The 19,948-nt window shown below is 35.9% G+C and overlaps 1 protein-coding gene across 1 annotated transcript; it reads left to right on the top strand.

Moving 5' to 3' along the window:
• The first annotated feature begins 3,718 nt into the window (after positions 1–3,718).
• Positions 3,719–14,471, top strand: LOC107806260 (putative protein phosphatase 2C 10). The gene is made up of 6 exons (XM_075238748.1): positions 3,719–4,032; positions 4,178–4,296; positions 5,466–5,705; positions 6,219–6,495; positions 13,822–13,976; positions 14,073–14,471. The coding sequence occupies exons 2-6, from the start codon at positions 4,258–4,260 to the stop codon at positions 14,211–14,213; spliced, it is 852 nt and encodes a 283-aa protein (XP_075094849.1). The 5' UTR covers positions 3,719–4,032; positions 4,178–4,257; the 3' UTR covers positions 14,214–14,471.
• The last annotated feature ends 5,477 nt before the right edge of the window (positions 14,472–19,948 follow it).

The raw sequence follows: 19,948 nt of genomic DNA on the forward strand, positions 1-19,948 counted from the left end.
CCATATTGGAGGCATGAAACGTTGTGAACGTTTTTTCAAGCATATCATAATCAGTGATAGTATCTCCACAAAGTTTCAATTTAGAAGTAATTCTGAACATTGCAGAATTATATTCAGAAACAGACTTAAAGTCTTGGAGCCTCAGATGAGCCCAATCATATCGTGCTTGTGGAAGAGTGACCAACTTTAAGTTGTCATATCTTTCCTTTAAGTCATTCCACAAAGCAAGTGGATCTTTGACTGTGAGATATTCTATCTTAACCCTTCATCAAGGTGATGGCGCAAGAAAATCAAGGCCTTAGCACAATCTTGGGTAGATGCTTTATTTTTTGTCTTTAATGGCGTCTTCAAGACCCATTGCATCTAAATGGATTTCAGCATCCAACACCTATGTCATATAGTTCTTGCCCGAAATTTCAAGGGCAACAAACTTTCTTTTCATAATATCAGTCATAATTAAAAGAAGAGACAAGTTATACCTTAGTCTTCTCAAAGAGCTTCTTGAGACGATAGAGTCTCGTGCGATAACGTGTTATGAAATATAGCTCAAAGTAACAATATAGAACAAGGAAAAACAAGCTAAGAGATATAGAGAGAAAGAGAGGAGAGATTATTATTTTTCTTCAATTGTGTGTGTTTTCCTATCTATTACAAAGCCTTTTTATATATGCATGAAAAGTGAAGAAAATATGTCATTGAATATTCATTAAACATAGAAAATATGTTATTGAATATGTCATTAAGCATTTGAGATGAAGATCATGGAGGAAGAGTAGACATCCACCATAATATAATTTGATATTTCTTATAACAAATTGGGACTTCTTGGTAATTATTTCAATTTGTGGATTTGGACATTTGGTAGTGTATGGACTTTTCAATTTCATAAATGTGAAACTAAATGTTGTTGTCTTCATAGGATGTGAAGGCATGATATGAACTTAATTAATACCAAGTTGAAATTGTCAATGGTCTTCCTAATGTAACTGAATTTAATGAAAAAAATTGGTCTACAATGCGCGTAGAGACATGGCCCTCTTTTGACGTACGACTGCATTTGTTCCAATGGATTTGTTTTTTCTCCATTATTAGTTCAGTTGTTGACCTTCATTCCACATGTTAATCCAATTCTATTTTTGGTCATCATCACATTTTTGGCCAATTAAGAGTTAAGACAACCCTAATTATTTCTTGAGTGCCCTGATTTGTATTTATACAATTCAATTGCTTAGGTGGGACCATGGTGATTTAATTCGGAGTGTAATATTCTCCCTCTTTTCACTTCTAACACTTGATATTTGCGTGACATTATAAATTTATACTGTAGAAAGCTTACTATGCGAAGTTTTAGCTCCTACGAAGGAATTTCATTTTTAGAGTTGGAACTCAACACACTTGGAAACATATAATATTTTCTCACCAAAAACTTATATTAGACTAACCCTTATTAGGAATGATGATGGACATGGACGGCAAAGCTAGACTCCATACAATTTGAATTATTCAAAGAAAGTGTTCTGGGTGAGATTTCAATTACTTGATCTCTAAATTAACAACTTTTCCTTTAAGTTTATAGATCAACCCTTTAGAGTTGAACTTCACATTTATCAACTATTGGAATCTATTTATTTATCTTCCTTTTATTTTCTCTATAAGATAAGGTTCAAGTTAGCATGTACTAAATCTTTGTTAGAAGTGCTAGAGAAAGCCAACCATTATTCAATTTATCTGCTAATAAAAGCAAAAAAGAATATTATCGCTTAAAAAGTCTTCCAAGTGCCCATTGCCAACTTCTCAAAAAGGTATCAGTGTGTAGTTCAAAAATTAAACTAAGAATTTTCACATTAGAGATGTCCAAACTTTTGATAATGCTATTTATTTTATTCAAAATGCCATTTCATTTGGAAAGCATTAATATGCATTATACACAGTATTAAACCAATTGAAGTATCGTAAAACTAGGGGAACTGGTCTTTGGTCTATTAGTTGATTGCCAATGTCATTTGTCCTTTGAATAGCAAGCACTCTATTTCTTTGCCCAAGCGGGCGTTTGGACTGGTCTTTGGTCTATTAGTTGATTGCCAATGTCATTTGTCCTTTGAATAGCAAGCACTCTATTTCTTTGCCCAAGCGGGCGTTTGGACATAAGAATTGTAAAATTCTAAAAAAGTAAAAAAAAAAAATTCAAGTGAAAATGGTATTTGAAAATTAGAATTGTGTTTGGACATGAATATAATTTGGATTTTTTTTTAAATTTTTGTGAGTGATCTGAGTGAAAATTTTGAAAATAACTTTTTGGAGTTTTTTAAATTTTCGAAAAATTCTAAAATTCATCTTCAAGTGAAAATTGAAAATTTTATGGCAAAACACTGATTTCGTAAAAAAATAAAAAAATTTCGAAAAAGTGAAATTTTTTTATGGCCAAACGGGCTCCAAAATTTTATTTTCATCCCTAATCCTATTGCTTGCAGTAAAAACCAAAAATACTGTGGAAGTAAAAGGCCAATTTTCTTTTTACTCACCCTCCCTTTTTTACTTTCTCACATTACCTATAAGTGATGGGTAAGGTATAATATGCTTGAACCACCTAAGAATGTGTCTTAGTGGTTAATAAAGCGGGTGAAAAAATCATGAGATCTCAAGTTTAAATTTTAGTGTAGGAAAAAAAATATATTAGGTGATTATTTCATATCTGCCTAAGCTTTGGCAAAGTTATCGTGCAAATAGAAGATAACAGGGATTTGAAACTTATGGGTTAGTGATTCTAATTTTTTTAAGTTATCGGATTCTAAATTAATAATTTATACATATTCATTGAATTTTCTAAGGCAAATATAGGGTTTGAACTAAAACTATTGAGTTCGACCAAACCCGTAGGCGACATGCTAGTTCCACCCCTGATAACAGGTACCTAATAAAATACTCAACATGCACGCGAGCGGTCCAGACACCGCTGTCATGGAAAAAATATAAAATACTTAGCTCTTGTTTGGTCATAGATTTTGGCTACCTGTTTTCGATTTTTTTTTAAAAACATTGTTTTTCATGGAATATGATCATTTTAAAGAAAAAAAGTGAGAATTGTTTTCAAATTAAATCCGTTTTTGGGTGGAGATTTTTTTTCCATTCACAAAATTTTATCACAAAATTTAATTTTTTTTCAAATAAAATATATATTCAAATACAACTTCAACTTTTAAAAATTATTTTTCAACATAATTTTAATATTTTTTTAAAATTTCAATCGAATATATATTCAAACGCTTGGTTGGACTTTCTTGGTATAATTCTGGCCAACTCATCAAATCACGTGAACTGCAGATTCCAATTCCGTTGACAATCTTTTTGTACTTTGCTTTTGCTACAGATATTGCAAGTGTGCAACACTACAGTAGATCTTATAAGAAAAAGAGGTTTCAGATAAAATATTGATAAGGGTTGTGGTAAAAACTGGTGATAAACAGTTGAAAAGCAAGGTTCTTTATTAAGTTGAAATGGATTTAAAAAGTACAAGTGCTGACCAAAGAACATGGTCGAAAAGTCGATGATCAGTTTTAGTACTACTTTTTCTGTTAATAAAATAATTTATAGTACTAATTCCTTAAACTCCTTTTCATTTTACCACTTAAATTAAATATTTTCACTGTTAGAAAAGGAAAAAGGAAACAAAACGGAAACCCAGCTGTACTATAAGAAAGAAAAACAAGTAGTCCCCTCTGACTGGCTGTAACATTAGTACAAACAATAAATAATAAAGATAACAAAGTCAATAAGGGAAGCCCAAAAACCCAAAGCAAAAGCTTTGACAGCCATTCTTGCCTGCACAGCAAATCCAACACTTTCACAAACTCCATTAAATTCCATCTCCATAACTTTTCAAACTTCTAAAATTTCTTTGTTAATCTGTGATTTTGCTTCTGTTTAATCGTACATCTTACATATATAAGTTTTGGTCAAGCCAAAAGTCAATTCTTATTGGCATATCAATATTTATCTCTTTGTATCTTCGGAATTTAGGAGACTGGTGGATCGGTAAGTTGGAGACTTTTTTGCAATACCCAAATCTTGATTTTTGAAACATTTGGTGATTTTAGAAGAAAGATGGATTCTTGGATATGTTTTGGTGGTTGGTTTTTTTATCTATTTGACGATCAAGATTCTTTCTTTGATGTTGCAGGTTGTGAATTTCAGGATTTTAAGAGGGGTTATGGTTCATGTTGCTTACTATAGTAGGCGGCTGAGGAGTAACTGAATTATATGGGTAATTTATGCTGCTTCAATTCTCTCTTCTCGCAGGTGAGGTTTAATTGGCAGCTAAATCTTTTGGATTCTTTTAGGTCTTTCTTGATGCATATTTGTTTTCCTTTTTATGTTATATCCCTATTTTTTAGCTGTTACTTTAATTAGTATGTATGATAGGCTGATGCCTTTAGCTTTGTGATGGAAGTCCTTAAATGATGCTTCTCCATAGAAAACTAAAATTCATTCTTAAGCAATTATTTTAGGGGTTTAGCCAAATTATGAAGGTCTTCTTGAGTTATGTTCCTGGGAAAGACTGAGGAGTCTCTTCTAGTTATGTTTCTGGAAGGGGAGCCTTGGCGTAACTGGTAAAGTTGTTGCCGTGTGACCAGGAGGTCATGGGTTCGAGCCGTGGAAATAGCCTCTTGCATAAATGCAGGGTAAGGTTGCGTACGATAGACCCTTGTGGTCCGGCCCCTCCCCGGACCCCGCGCATAGCGGGAGCTTAGTGCACCGGGCTGCCCTTTCTTATCTATGGCTTAGGTGAAAGTGGGCTTTTGCATTTTGTGAAAATAAACTAACATGTATTGCTCTGTTCTGAAATAATTTGGATTAAATGTTGTCCTTTTTCTATGTCTGCGTACATTCTACCCTCCCCAGACCCACTTGTGCGATTTTACCGTGTTGTTGTTGTTGTTGTTGTAGTCTCTAGTATTGGCTGCAGGAAAGTGCCATCTTCGGGTCAAATGGTGTCATGACTTCCCTGTCTTAACAGTTTTTATTAACCGTCTTTGAATGACCCACCTTTGGCCCTTCGTAGAACACATGTTTCTAGAAGCCCTTGGGAATCTTAATCTGTTTATTTTCTTCTCAGTTGGCTCCTAAAGTTCTGGCTTCGTCTGTTTGCAGTGAGAACGTATTTGATGGGGAGTAATTCTCTGATATTTAGCATTCTATCCTCTGGTTTTGTTGGGACATGTAGTATTACAACTTTACCCCTCTTCCGTTGCAGGAATTACTACTTACATTTTTCATGATTGGCGTTCCGTTGGTCCTCTTTCTAAGAAAGCCTGATTAATGACTTCAAAATTTTTACTTCCATATCAGCTGGATTTTAGTTGTTATAGTAAATTTTGGTGGGGTGGTTGTTCAGTCTCAATTTTATGGGTTGTCTGCATTACATATTTGGCTGGGTTTAGAAAGCTGATGTATCATTTTGCGTTTAGCTTGCAGGAGGACGGTCATCATGTAGCTCTGGAAAAGGAAGAAGCAATCAAGGGCCTACAAAGTATGGTTTCAGCTTGGTTAAGGGGAAAGCTAGTCATCCCATGGAGGATTTCCATGTTGCTAAATTCGTCCAGTTGCAAGGACGTGAACTAGGACTTTTTGCTATTTATGATGGGCATTTGGGAGATAGTGTTCCTGCCTATTTACAGAAGCATTTGTTTTCCAATATCTTAAACGAGGTAAATTGTGGGTTTTAGGTAGCTCTGCAAAATAAACTTCTAAGCTCTGTAAGAAATGCTTGGCTCGTTGTGTTATTTATGTCTTAAGCAAGACAATTTACTTGGGGCATACAATGATAGCTATGTTGTTGATTTTCATCCAAACATATTTTACGCATGCTTCCTATTTCCCCTCTTTCTATACCTTGCACAAGGGTGGTTTTTATTGGAGAATGCTACCGGTGATCTAGCTAGAGCATTCATGCAATTTTGAGCTAAAGTATTCTTTTAGAGATCAACAAGCAGTGCTAGTAGAGACGTTGATCGACTCAGATATAAGTGTGTCATGCCAAGAACAAAATCCTAATGCATTACTTTTAACATTAAATGCATCAAATGCATGATAATTTGATCTTGGGCAGCTTTATTTCTTTACTTTAAAAAAAGGAGTCTGTTTATTGTTTCACTTTTGGGTGTTAGGGGGGAGGGGATTTTCTTTGGGTTTCTCTCAACTTTTACGTTTAAAACTTCTAGGAAGATTTTCGGAATGACCCTCATAGGGCAATCTTAAAAGCATATGAGAGAACAGATCAAGCTATTCTTTCACACAGTCCTGATCTTGGAAGAGGTGGTTCCACTGCTGTGACTGCAATTCTTATAAACGGTCGTAAGCTATGGGTAGCAAATGTTGGAGATTCCAGAGCAGTGCTCTCTAGGAGGGGTCAGGCCATCCAGCTATCAATTGATCATGAACCAAACACTGAGCGAGGCGACATTGAAAACAGAGGTGGTTTTGTCTCAAACATGCCAGGTGCTTCTCACATGCTGTGTTTTTCTCTTCTTTTATAAGTGTGCACATGCTATGGCTACTCCTGTAGATGTAGTGTTGTTTCTTTTCTATATTCAATGTATCTTGTAATACAAATTGAAATGGCCTGAATTAGTTATTTCCTTAAGTCCTAACTTGGTTCATACATATATATTACCTTAGTCATAGGCCTGTATGGTCCCTCTTCAATTATTCTTAATAGAGTAGATATTGCCGTTCCTTTTTCTTTTGGTGTGTGGTAAGATTTCCTTTTTTTGGTTTAACTATATGGCATTCCGAAATCCATTGGACTGACTAATCTGGATTCGTGCCTTAGGGCCCATTTAAGGGTGAGGTGCTCCCTACCATGAAATACTCCATTCTTAGGTATGGCTGTCCAACGGGACGGGATAAAATTAACGGGACGACATTTAGCCAGGACGGTGGCGGGACGGGACGAAATGGGACGGGACAAACGGGACGAAGCGGTAGGCCCATCCCGTCCCGCTAACAGACGGGACGGAACGGGACGGACGGTAGGCCCATCCCGTCCCGCTAACAAACGAGATGGGACGGGACGGGTTCGCGGGCCTTAAGTGCCATTTTAAAAAAAATTATTTAAGCATTGAGTTTGACAACGGATATTCTTTTGGCAATGACTAAGTTTTTAAAGTTTGCAACATCTAGTTTTTTGACTTATTCAATAAATTTAAAAATTAAACAAAAATTAGAAAACTAAGTAAAGAATTATAAAATATTAAAACAAAAGACTCGTAATAAAATATTCTAGCAATTATAAATATATAATAGAGTTATAATTTATTTAATATAATTTCAATCCATTAAGTAACTAAGTAAGAGTGTAAGAGAATTCATAAAACAAATTCAACGCTTAGAGCCTTTTATTTTATTAATAGAACTTTCAAATCTCACATACAAATATAATTCTTTTGAAGAGCACCTAATCAATGCAGCCACCTTCTAGGAAGGGTTCTGTTTGAACTTTGAACTAGGCCTCTTAGTAGCCAATAAAAAATTATCATACTAATATTTGTAAGCTCCTATATAACTTCGTTGTAACTTATCTATAATTTCTCTCGGACATTGTTCTGGAATTGGCAATGTTGATTGATGTTCCATGAGTTCCATGCCGTTATCGCTCCCAGTGCTAAGTATCTCATTGTATTCTTCTTCTTCCCTAGTGGTTAATTTTTCAAAACCAAGATTTCTTCTTTCTGAATTAATCCAATCTCTGAATAATACGGAAATCTCTAGGCTGTCCTCCGCTAATGAATGTCTATGATCTCCGATTTGAAATCTTGCCGCGCTAAAAGCACTCTCCGATGCTACTGATGATGCTTGAATAGCAAGGATATCTCGGGTCATTATGAAAAGTGTTGGAAAAGCCTTGCCACGCTCCCTCCACCATGCCAAAAGTTGTTCGTTGCCTTCTTCGTCTTTAATACTTTCCAATCCTTGATTAAGATAAGAATCAAGTTCATCATCAATAGAGGAATCAAAACCTGTTATATCATCCATATCTTCCCATAGAACTTCTACTCTAGACTTAGAAGTAGAAGGAGCAGTTTCACCACCTGTTGTTTCCATAGATTTATATTTATCAAACATTGATCTAACATAAGAATATATGTTTGCTTGGCATTCTTCGAGAGATGGTTGTTCATTTTCTTGAATTGCTAAATTCTCATAAATTTTACGAACAAGTCCCTTTGCACCTCTTAATTTTAAAGATGGGTTAAGTATAGTAGAAATTAAATAAACTTGGGGAATAGGGAAAAAATACTTTTTAAATTTTGTAATCATTTCATTAATGGCCGGTGCATAAGTTGGATTAGTTTTATACTTACCAAATACAACAGAAATTTCATAAATATACCATAATATTTGTGTAATAGTAGGATAATATATACCAGAAAATTGTTTTGTAGCATAATAAAATTTTTCTAAAAATTTAGTAAGCTCTTTGATCTGATCCCAATCAGAATCAACAATTTAATCAGTGGGGATACCATTATGCATATTAAATACCTTTTGTATAGGCACCCGATAATCATAAGCAACTTTAAGCATTTCATAAGTAGAATTCCACCTAGTACAAACATCTTTTGGAACTTTTCTATATGGAAGGTTAGCACTAGCACATTGTTGAGCAAATTCACGAATTCTACTCGCTTTATTAGCCCGAAAAATATAGCCGCAATCATGTTGTACTTTACTACAAGCATCAGAAAATAAATTTATAACCAAGTATTTGTAGAACAGTAGTTGCAGCAATATATGCTCCAGTGTGTTTTGAATCAACAAATTTATAACCAATAATACGTTTTTGCATGTTCAAGTGATGATCAACCCAATGACATGTAACAGTTAAATAATCACAACCATTAGGACTACGACCTATATCAGATGTGATAGACACTTTACAATCTAAGTGAAAAAATACACAACGAATATACTGAAGATATTTGGTTTGAAATTTAAAAACATCATTTCTAACTGTAGTCTTAGGAAAACCTTGAAAAGAAGGATTTTAAGTTTCTTGTATATAATGAACAAAAGCAGGGTGAGAAGGAAAAGTAAAAGGTAAGCCACATACAACTACCATTTTTGCTAAGTTCTCATGATCTCTATCTTTGTTATATGGGCGTAAAATCGTACCAGAAGCAGGGTCAAGCTGTTGTTGTAAAAAATTAGAACCCCCGCCAGATATACTAGGAGTGCTAGTACCAGTGCTAGGATCCGGTATTTGCCCGGCTTCTATTTTAGCTTGTATCCATAAAACTTTGTGGTCCCTACCTAAATGCCTAGATAAACCCCCCGTCCCACCACTTTTGGTGTGCACAAATCGTTGCTTACATATTTCACATGTAGCACGTTGATTGACTTTATCATGTTTAAAAAATTTTCATACAAGTGATGTTTTGGGACGTTCACCTTTAGGCTTACCCCTTACAGGAGGTACAGGGGGTAAAGCTCCAGATCGAGATTGACTCTGAGTTGGAGCTTGTGTTGCGGGACTAGTGGGTGTTTCATCTAATTCTTCTTCCTCATTTTCTTCGTCCTCAATAAAAATATCCTTGCCAAATTGTCTTTGTAAAGTTTCATGATCTAGTTGTTCTCCGAAATTAATATTATAACATGCGGGGGTTGGGAAAATGAAGTTTCATCAACATGAGTCATTTCATCTATATGTTTTCTAATTATAGGAGAAGGACTAGGATTAGGAGTAGGATTAGGATTACTACTACTTTCACCTTTACTACTTTTTTTACTAGTTTTTTTAAATACGCCAAATACATTTTTAGGTGCCATAATTTAAATACGAAATTAAATTTAAAAAGTTAACACAAAAATTAAAAACACAAATGAAATACGAAAATAGAACACGTAAAGTAAACACAAAAATTAAGCACTAAAATAATGCGCAAAAAATATATATTAAAATTAGGAGATGGAACGAGTGCACCGTGATTAAATATTGAAACTTGAAGAAATTGCCTAAACTATTGCTCCAAATACTTGATAAATTAATTTGAAGCTTGAAAGTTACTCCAAATATTTGTCCAAATACTTGAAACTTATCACTTGATTGCGAGAAAATTGAGAGAATAATATAGATAGAATGAAAGGGATTTGAGAGAGAATAATTTATTTTTGTGGGAAGAAATGAAGAAGGATTTGAGTATTTATAGTAGAAAATAGGGCCAAAGTGTAATTTAATAAACTTAGGGATTATATTAAAAGTTTGGGGGTAGGGGGTGTTTTGGTGGGAGTGGGGGCCAAATATGGCCGTTTTTGGCCGTTGGGAACGGCTATTTTTGCAATTATAGCCGTTGCCCAACGACTATAATTATAAAAAAAAGGGACACGGGACGGGACGGGACGGGCAGGACGGGCGGGACGGGACAGACGGGACGGGACGGGACGAAATGGGACGGGATAAACGGGATGAAATGGCCATCCCGCCCCATCCCGTGTCCCGTTTAACATGGGGCCATCCCGTTGGACAACCATATTCTTAGGTGCTCGAAACCGAGACCTGAGTGGATTGTACCAATTCTCTGTTTCTAATAAAGACCAATGAGATTTAGTTTAATTTCTCACACCTAATTTATGTGATACTTCATCTGACGCAGTGTTGTGAAGAGCGTGAAGTGAGGAAAAGCGACAACCCCCATTTCGCTTAAAGCGAGAAGCGAATCGTTTGCTTTTTTGAAGTGAAGCGGAATTTACAGAGTAAGCCCAAGCCGGGTCTTTACTATCTTCTTTTGGTGCCATTAAAAGAACAACTACATAACACATAAGAAAGGCAATAAGAACTAAGAATAAAGGATATAAAAATTAGAGAAAGGGCAGTAATTCTCTGTTAAAAACTGGGTAGAGAAAGAAGAACCCAAGGATTGACATCAATTCTGAGAAAGAACCGAAGGTTAAAAAAAAAAAAATCGCCAGCATTTCGCTGCTATTTGGACGTTGAAACAGAACCCTAGAGCGGGCACTGAGTCGCTTCGCATCGCTTCTCGCTTAAAGCGAGGAAGCTAGCGCTTTCGCATCGCTTCGCTTGGTCGCTTCTCACTTTTTAGTGGGAAGCGGTCGCTTTTTTCTACCTGAGTCGCTTCACATGGGGAAGTGGGCACTGAGTCGCTTCGCATCGCTTCTCGCTTAAAGCGAGGAAGCGAGCGCTTTCTCTAACACTGATCTGACGTTGCTAGGTCTCAAGATTAGGAGTCCAATTTTTTGTGGTTTTATGTGATTGAAGATATTTGTTAGTGTAGTGAAGGTTAATGTGGAAAAGTCAAAATTATACAATTAATATTATTATCGAGAACGTAATGCAAACTGTTTGGGGGCCTATCCTGAAAATTTCTGTAAGAATTGTAGTTAGGAGATGTTTGAGAATTTACTTACTATTTACTTACTACTGAACGTAAATATTGCTGAAGATAAATAACACTTCATACGGTTTTGTTGGAAGAGGAGGAATAGACAATCTTATTAGTTGGACTAATTGTACACAATCTTTCTGGACAAAAGCAGAGAAAATGACAGCTGCACTCAAGAAGTAACCGAGTATTAAGGGTAAGAGGGACAGAGAACTGGATTCTGGATATTAGCAATTTTGTATGCATAAAAAATGAAAAATGCTTCATGACTTGGTCCATAAGTTGCATGTTAAACTTTCTTTGATTGATGTTTTACCAAACGCCATACGTGCTAATAAAAACATAGAAGTGCTTTCATGTATATCTGAAAATCCAAGATATATGTTTGCCAAAATCCATTTACCAAAATTTAGAAATAGTATTGGCTTATCAGTTGAGCTTAGGGTTGTTTACAGTAACTAGGTCGGTTACAGCTGGCCCTGCAGTTTCAAGCCCGTTAATGAAGTATTTATTTGGGTCAAGATCTCTAGCTAGGAAGGACTCTCCCTGCTGAATTTGACGTCCAAGTTTTAATTGAAACCTTCTTTCACCCCTTCCAGTTTTCTCCACCTCTCACCAAGCACCACCAAAGTAAAGTTTCAAACTGGGAGAGTATTTTGTCTACTTTGTGAATTTGAGGTGTCGGGTTAATGCCCATTTTGCTACGCTCTTTGTGGGGGTGTGCACTATGTGTTGATTGGGGGAACTACATTTACATTTTCTACATCCACATGTCCAGTCCAGTTACATTATCTGGTGAATATACAAATACAATGATCAAAACTATTTGTGAAGATGAGCCGGTGACATAAATTTGTGGAGACAAACACGAAGTGTTTGTTTTCCACAAGTTAGGTAATTGGGAAATAAATTAAAATGAAAATAATTGGTCGTTGCTGTTTTTATTCTAAAGAATGACCGGTGGGGTTTTCTAGAGAACACTTATAGTGGGTTCTTTTCATAGGTTCTGTAGGTTGTATACTGTGAAATTCATTTGTAAACATTGTGTTTGGAAAGAAATAGTTCCATCTGTCCTTTGAGTATTGGAGTGAAGGAGCGGGCCACAGGCTTAAGTTAACAAATCTTATGGTGGTTTATTATGTGTTAGTGCACGAAGGCCTGAGACTATTTTTGACATGGATTGAGGAACTAGTAGTGAATAGAGCAAAATAAATTCTTTACTAACTAGAGCATAAGAACCACATCCGACTAATTGCAATAAATCTTCTCCTGGAAAGAAATATTCCAACTGCAGTGCTTGAAGCAGAAGGTGGTAGAATGGAGTTAAATTTTTTAATTAATTGGAATGACAGAGAGTCTTTGCCTTGTCGAAGGAATCTCCACCTCCAACCACGAGGTTAAGAATTCGAGTCAAAGCCGTGGGGTGGGGGTAATGGAGGAGGAGAATGGGAGAAACCTACCACTGTCCTTGGGAGGGGTCTGGTTGAGTGGTCCTTATAAATAAATAAAAAAAGAAAGAAATGATTTAATTAATCGAAAATCCCCACATTTGTTTCTCTTCGCAAGACATGTAGTTTAGAGGGTATCTAAAAGATTAGAAAAATGTTACATACAAGGGTTGAAATATTTTAAGATCTATAAAGAAAATGATTTGGGTTTAACTCAACCTCAGAAGCTAGCTCATGAGGTGAGGATTGCTCAAGACCATATAAGGAGACAACATCCTATTCCCTCAACCTATACGGAACACTAAACATCTGCCTCGCCCAGCATTGACATCTGGCGGTCCGACATTGGGTAAACTAAGAATTTGGATGGGTCTGACTCTGATACCATGTAAAAAGAAATGAACTTTGGGCCTAACTTAACCTCAAAAAAGCTAGCTGATGAGGTGAGGATCCAAAGACCATTTAATGAGACAACTGCCCATTCCTTCAAATTCTCCCGAAGCAAGTCTTTTCCTGTCATTTATACAACCTTTATAACATCAAGCGCTTGTTCTGATTTATGATTTGATATCTACCGCATTTGGCTCACCGAAGATGGTAGACTTCCCTTTTACTAGTTGCATATAAGCTGGTTAGTGTTTTTTTTAGTTGGCTCATAGAACTTAACCATGGTGTCAACAATCTTTTTTGGTTAATGTGATAATATGTTCTGATGACTAAAATATCTCATTTCACTGTTGCTAGTTCACTTGTGCTTTGTGCTGAGAGGGAGAAAAAAGAAAGAAAGAAGATAGTGATCTAATATCTTAGTTCAGAGACCTTCTCTTATCTAGTATTAGAATTCACAAGAGTCCTTTGCGGTGCCTTACATCCAAACTAAATGGATTTGATGCAAATTTAAAAGCTGTCTCAACTATTGTTGTATTTGGAGATTGTTAATGACATGCCTATTATATATATACTGTATATAATCTCAGGAGATGTTGCTAGAGTGAATGGCCAACTAGCTGTATCTCGCGCTTTTGGGGACAAGAATCTGAAATCACACCTGAGCTCTGATCCTGATGTTACAAATGCTGATGTCGATGGGGATACAGATATTCTCATACTTGCGAGCGATGGTCTATGGAAGGTGCCGTTTGCTCCAACATTCTTTCTATTCCCTTCCCATTCTGGTACTCTGTGGTGCAACTTCTTGTTTTCTTGCTTCTGATTTCGGATTCTCCAGGTAATGTCTAATCAAGAGGCAGTTGACATTGTGAGGAAAGTCAAGGACCCACATAAGGCAGCCAAGCAGTTAGCGATCGAAGCACTGATCAGAGAAAGTAAAGATGATATCTCATGCATTGTTGTCCGATTTAAGGGGTAAATCCATGAGATTTATCCCAGTGTGCAGTATATATATTTATTAGAGGGGTATTTGTTAGAGGAGGCGTGATTTATAGACTGAAAGAAGCTCGAAGTCTCGGATAATCCTGCATAAAGTATTAAAGTGTTACCTGGAAAGAGATTATATCTTTTCCTCTTCCCCCCACCCTTTTGTAATATTCATGTTCTTTACTCGGGCTGTGTGGTTGTTATATGTTGATTTATTCAGCTAGTAGATTCTCAGGATCATATTTCTTCACTTGCTTGAACACTCCAATGTTGCATTTGTTGGCAAACCATTGCTTCCTGTAATGGTGAAAATGAGTAAGCTTTTTGATGGTATAGTTGGGACATTCTAATTTTGCAGAAAGCCAATTACTGGTCACCAGTTTTGTCAACATAAGAGTGAGTAGGGGTTGGGACTCAAAACGACAATTTCATAAGTGTGCCGCGCTCCGTTTATGAGCCATGTTGGCCGCTCTAACCTGGAATTGAGAAGTAGAATCGTGATGCACACCTCAGGTTGGAAAAAGTTTACCTGCACTCAGTGCTTTATGCTTTACCCAACCAATAAATGCACGGCATGTGTTTGCACATACGAGCGTAAAATGGTGAAGAGTTAAGCCTGCAGGTTTAATAGTCATAGTATGAAATTCTCTGTCAATGTAGAAAAAAGAGAAGACACTTTTCATTTCAAGTGTTCCGGTTGAGTCATATATCTCAACCCAGCGAGCTTCAAATTACTTGAAATCATATGTTGAAACAAAAAGAAAAAAATGGGAAAGCGCCTTAGCTTCACAATACCGAGAGAATGTTAAGAGATTAATTTATGTTCAAATAGCTAATGAAGCTATTAACTTCTACACGGATCTCTTCACTCAACCTCCTCAACATATAGATGGGAATTGTTTGGATTGTATTAATAAAACGGATAAGGGTCTGATTTGCCCCTCTACTATCATAAATATGCCTTATTTATCCTCCGTTTAATTTTTCTATCAAAAATATCTTTACCGTTATACATTAGGTTCATATTTATCCCTTAAACGTTTAAGAGAGTTACATTTGCCCTTCGTTATACTTTAGGATCATATTTACCCCTGTACTCTTCAAAATGAGTTACATTTGCCCTTCGTTATACTTTCTTGACATATTTATCCTTACAATTATACCCTACATTTACCCTCATCCGGTAGATCGCCATGTCCCACCTTTGTTTTCCTACATGGCGCCTATGTGAATTTCTTTTTCTTCCAATTTAAATATGGTCACCTATTTAAGATAATTTAACCCGCCCACCCAATTTAAATAAGACACACAAACTAAAATAAATGGAAAAACTCCATATTTTTCGGAGAGCGAGAAAATTTTGGACAGTGAGTGAACGAAACTATAGTGTTATCTCTAATTGATTTATTTAAATTGGGTGGGCGGGTTAAATTATCTTAAATAGGTGACCATATTTAAATTGGAAGAAAAAGAAATTCACATAGGCGCCATGTAGGAAAACAAAGGTGGGACATGATGATCTACCGGATGAGGGTAAATGTAGGGTATAATTGTAAGGATAAATATGTCAAGAAAGTATAACGAAGGGCAAATGTAACCCTTTTTGAAGAGTAGAGGGGTAAATATAATCTTAAAGTATAACGAATGGCAAATGTAACTCATTTTAACGCGTAAGGGTAAATATGAACCTAATGTATAACTGTAGGGATATTTTTGATAGAAAACGTAAACGGAAGATAAATAAGGTTTATTTATGATAGTAGATGGGCAAATAAGACCCTTTTCCGTTAATAAAATTGTGACTGAACAAAACAATGAGGAGCTGATTGTCACTCCCACTGAGAATGAGATTAAAGATATTATTTTTTCCATGAATCCTGATTCTGCCCCGGGCCAGATGGATTCACTGCTTTATTCTTCCAGGATTCATGGGACATTATTGCTTCAGACTTAATTAACCTTATTATATACTTCTTTGCAGGTCATGAATTACCTAGGTTTATCACCCATACTTGTCTTATTCTAATTCCTAAGGTGGATCATCCTGAGTCACTTTCTGATCTTAGGCCCATTAGCCTTAACCTCCCCAAAACTACACTCCAAATTATTGAAAAGCAGTGTTGTAACTTTTTCTGGGGCAATTCAGAAAAAGGTAAAAAACATCACTGGTTCTCTTGGTCCTCTATGTGCTTTGATAAAAATGAAGGAGGAGCTAATTGCACTGCAGACTCACTAGCTAACTGGAGTTTATATAAGAAGACTTCTATTTTATTTTCGGGCGCTGACATTTTACCTATGAAGGTAAGAGCTGCTTTGAACAATGACAAAAATCAGTTAGTCAACTTCAGAATTAGGACAAGAAATAATTCCTTCGTCGTTTAACCATTTTCGTAATTGCTTTTGTTTATCCGGAAGGATTAATACCTTCCTCAAGCTTTTACTTTGAAGTACCTTACTTTATACTCCACTGGAAGGTGCTCCCCAACTATTGATTTAGGAGTTGCTTAGTTTAGATTTACCAACTCCTCATGTAATGATATTTTATTTCAGAATTAATAAAGCTGTTTCGTATTTCAAAAAAAAAAAAAGTCAAACTTACCAACCTCTAGCCATTAATTATATATTTACCAAAACTAGCCAATCACATATAAAAATTGAAAACCCAAATAAATAATGTTCTCTCCAAGAATCACACCCAAAGATCTCCTTTCATATTTTTAAGCGTGATTAGCAACATTAGATGCAAGACAGAAAAAAAAATTCATGGATGAGGTAGCAAATAAGGTGATGAAATACAAAAATATATATATACAAGATTTCAAAAATCTAAGCAAAAAAGGACCTTTTTCAGTGGATATAGTTGAAATTTATTGAAAACATATAAATGAGTCAATATACAAATCTTGAGGAAGATTGGATGTGATTTGGACTGATTTGGTATCAAAATTTGTAGTTAAAATCGAGTTTAAAAAATTCTTATGCGATACATATATCAAACATATCATGCATGTATCTCACACAGGTATACATGAATATACATGTGATGTACATTTGATACAAGTATGATACATATGTGATACACAAATGATACACATATCTTTTTTTTCATGTTTATCTTCTATTTCGAATTTTCAATTCAAATTACCTCAAAACTCTACCAAATCATCCCAAAATTGAGATTCAATCTCCTTAAGATGTACCCAATCTATTCTAATAACACCCGCTCAAAAGAAAGCAAAAATTTGATTTTTTTTTAGCTACAGATGACTAATTGGTAATATTAATAATATTTTATAAATTGGCCCATTTTTGTAATAAGTTACTTATAAATGGATATACCGGATAGTTTTCCTAATTCCTTCGCCTTTTTATGGGCTTCGTTCTGTAACAACAGATTTCGAAGATGGCACCAAAAGACCTTTAAGTGATAAAAGTTTGTTTCCGTAATACATGTCAAGCATTATTGCTTTGATACAGACAGGGTGCGCAGAAGTATCTGTCCTCACATAGGCATAGTAGAATTTCTGTGTTACTTCATGTTAACGTTGTTTAAGAAAATAACTGAGAGACTACAATAACAATATACCCAGTATAGACTTTAGGGAGGGTAATATGTATTCAGAATTAATCTCCCGTGATGACACCTAACCTCACCCGCTAGGTAAGCCAAATAACAATAATCCGATTCAATTAATATATAACTGACTCTAATACACTCCCCAAGGACTGGTAGTACAAATCATGAGCTTCTAAGATTAGAATTTACAAAGCTGGTATGAAATAAATACATCATCTATTTGAAATGTACATAAACAGATTGTCTTTATAAATCTAAGGCTACCATGAACAAGAGACAGCTACGACCGGAACACAGGTACGTCTCCAAATTCAGCTCCCGTCGATCACAACAACATCATTATCCAATATCTGCACGTAAGGTGCAAAAGTGTAGTATGAGTACAACCGACCCCATGTACTCAATGAGTAACAAACCTAACCTTAGGTTGAAAGAAGTGACGAGCTGGAACACAAGTCGGGATCCAACACCAATAGCCAATAACATTTCATAACAATATAATTTAAAGCAACACAAGTAATAATTCAACAATAACATGATCAACTTAATCATGATTTCTGAAAATAGCTCTGCCTTTCAAGTGTATCAGTGAAAACTCAAGTCTTTTACCGAAGTTGCCAAAAATATGAGTAAGTTTGAAACAGTAATTTTTCCAAAATTTCTTTCAACAATAAGTAAGATGTTTCATTTTCTTTCCACATAGCCAGTGAAAAATGCATCAATATGCCCATATGCCAATATGTGTGAGAAGTCATGAATGACGTGATACCGTACAAGATGAGGAAAATGCATCTCTATGCATTTATGTCAAGTGTGCATGTCAATGTGATGCACCTCAGTGATAAAACCATATGCATACTCTCAGAGTATCATTTCACTCAGTCCTCCAAGTCACTCAATGCTCTGAGTCACTCAGTCCTCCCAATCACTCAACCCTCACAGTCACTCAGTCCTCCCAGTCACTCAATCCTCACAGTCACTCATGCCTCACAGTCACTCAATCCTCCCAAGTCACTCGGCACTCGCGCTCGACACTCGCACTTAGTAGGTACCTGTGCTCACTAGGGGTATGTACAGACTCTGGAGGGGCTCCTTCAGCCCAAGCGCTATAACAAGCCAATCATGGCATAAATCAATGAAATATGCTGCGGCGCACAACCCGATCCCATAAATATCCTCACCATCAGGCCCTCAGCCTCACTCACTCATCAATCTCTCCGGTCGCTTGGGCTCACAATGTTTTGAAAATCAGCCCAAAATAATGATATGATGAATCAATAAATAGTAACAGAGACTGAGAGGTGATATGAAATGAATGAACATGACTGAGTTTTAAAAATTTTAATTTATACAAATTCAACAACAATATGACCTCTGTGGGTCTCAATAATACTAGCATATAGCCTCAACATGATTTTAACATGATTCTCACCTTAATAGCTCTAGTACGTAGAGATTTTTATGATTTCAGATAAGTTCAGGTAATTACACAGTACCAGAGGAATAACGGAATTACAGTTCATACGGTGCACGCCCACATGCCCGTCACCTAGCATGTGCTGAACCTCAACACCAAACACATAACACGTATAATTCAGGGTTTATACCCTCAGCTCCAAGATTAGAAGAGTTATTTACCTCGAACAAGCCAAATCCAATACCGAGAAAGCTGTACAATACTCCGAAAATTCCATTTTGTGCGTATCAGCATCCATACGCTTTCCTATCTCCTCCATTCAAGCCAAATGACTCCTATCTATTCAAACAACGTGCAAATTAATCCCAACTCCGCTAAAAAAATCGACAGTGGGGCCCACACCTCTGAATTCGACGAAACTCATAAAATTCGAACACCCGTTCCGATACGAGTCCAACCATACAAAAATTATCAAATTACGACATCAGATTGACCTTCTAATCTTCATTTTATGTTTTTGGAAGATTTTATAAAAATCTAATTTTTCTTCCATAAATTCACGGATTCATGATATAAATGAATATGGAATCATGAAATATAATCAATATAGGATAAGGAATACTTACCCCAATGTTTTCCCGTGAAAATCGCCTAAAAATCGCCTTCACCGAGCTCCCCAAACTCAAAAATGAGTAAAAATAGCAAAACTTCCCGTTTTATGGGATTTTTACAT

This window comes from Nicotiana tabacum, chromosome 19, assembly GCF_000715075.1.
Source record: "Nicotiana tabacum cultivar K326 chromosome 19, ASM71507v2, whole genome shotgun sequence".
In the NCBI taxonomy this organism is placed as follows: Eukaryota; Viridiplantae; Streptophyta; class Magnoliopsida; order Solanales; family Solanaceae; genus Nicotiana; species Nicotiana tabacum.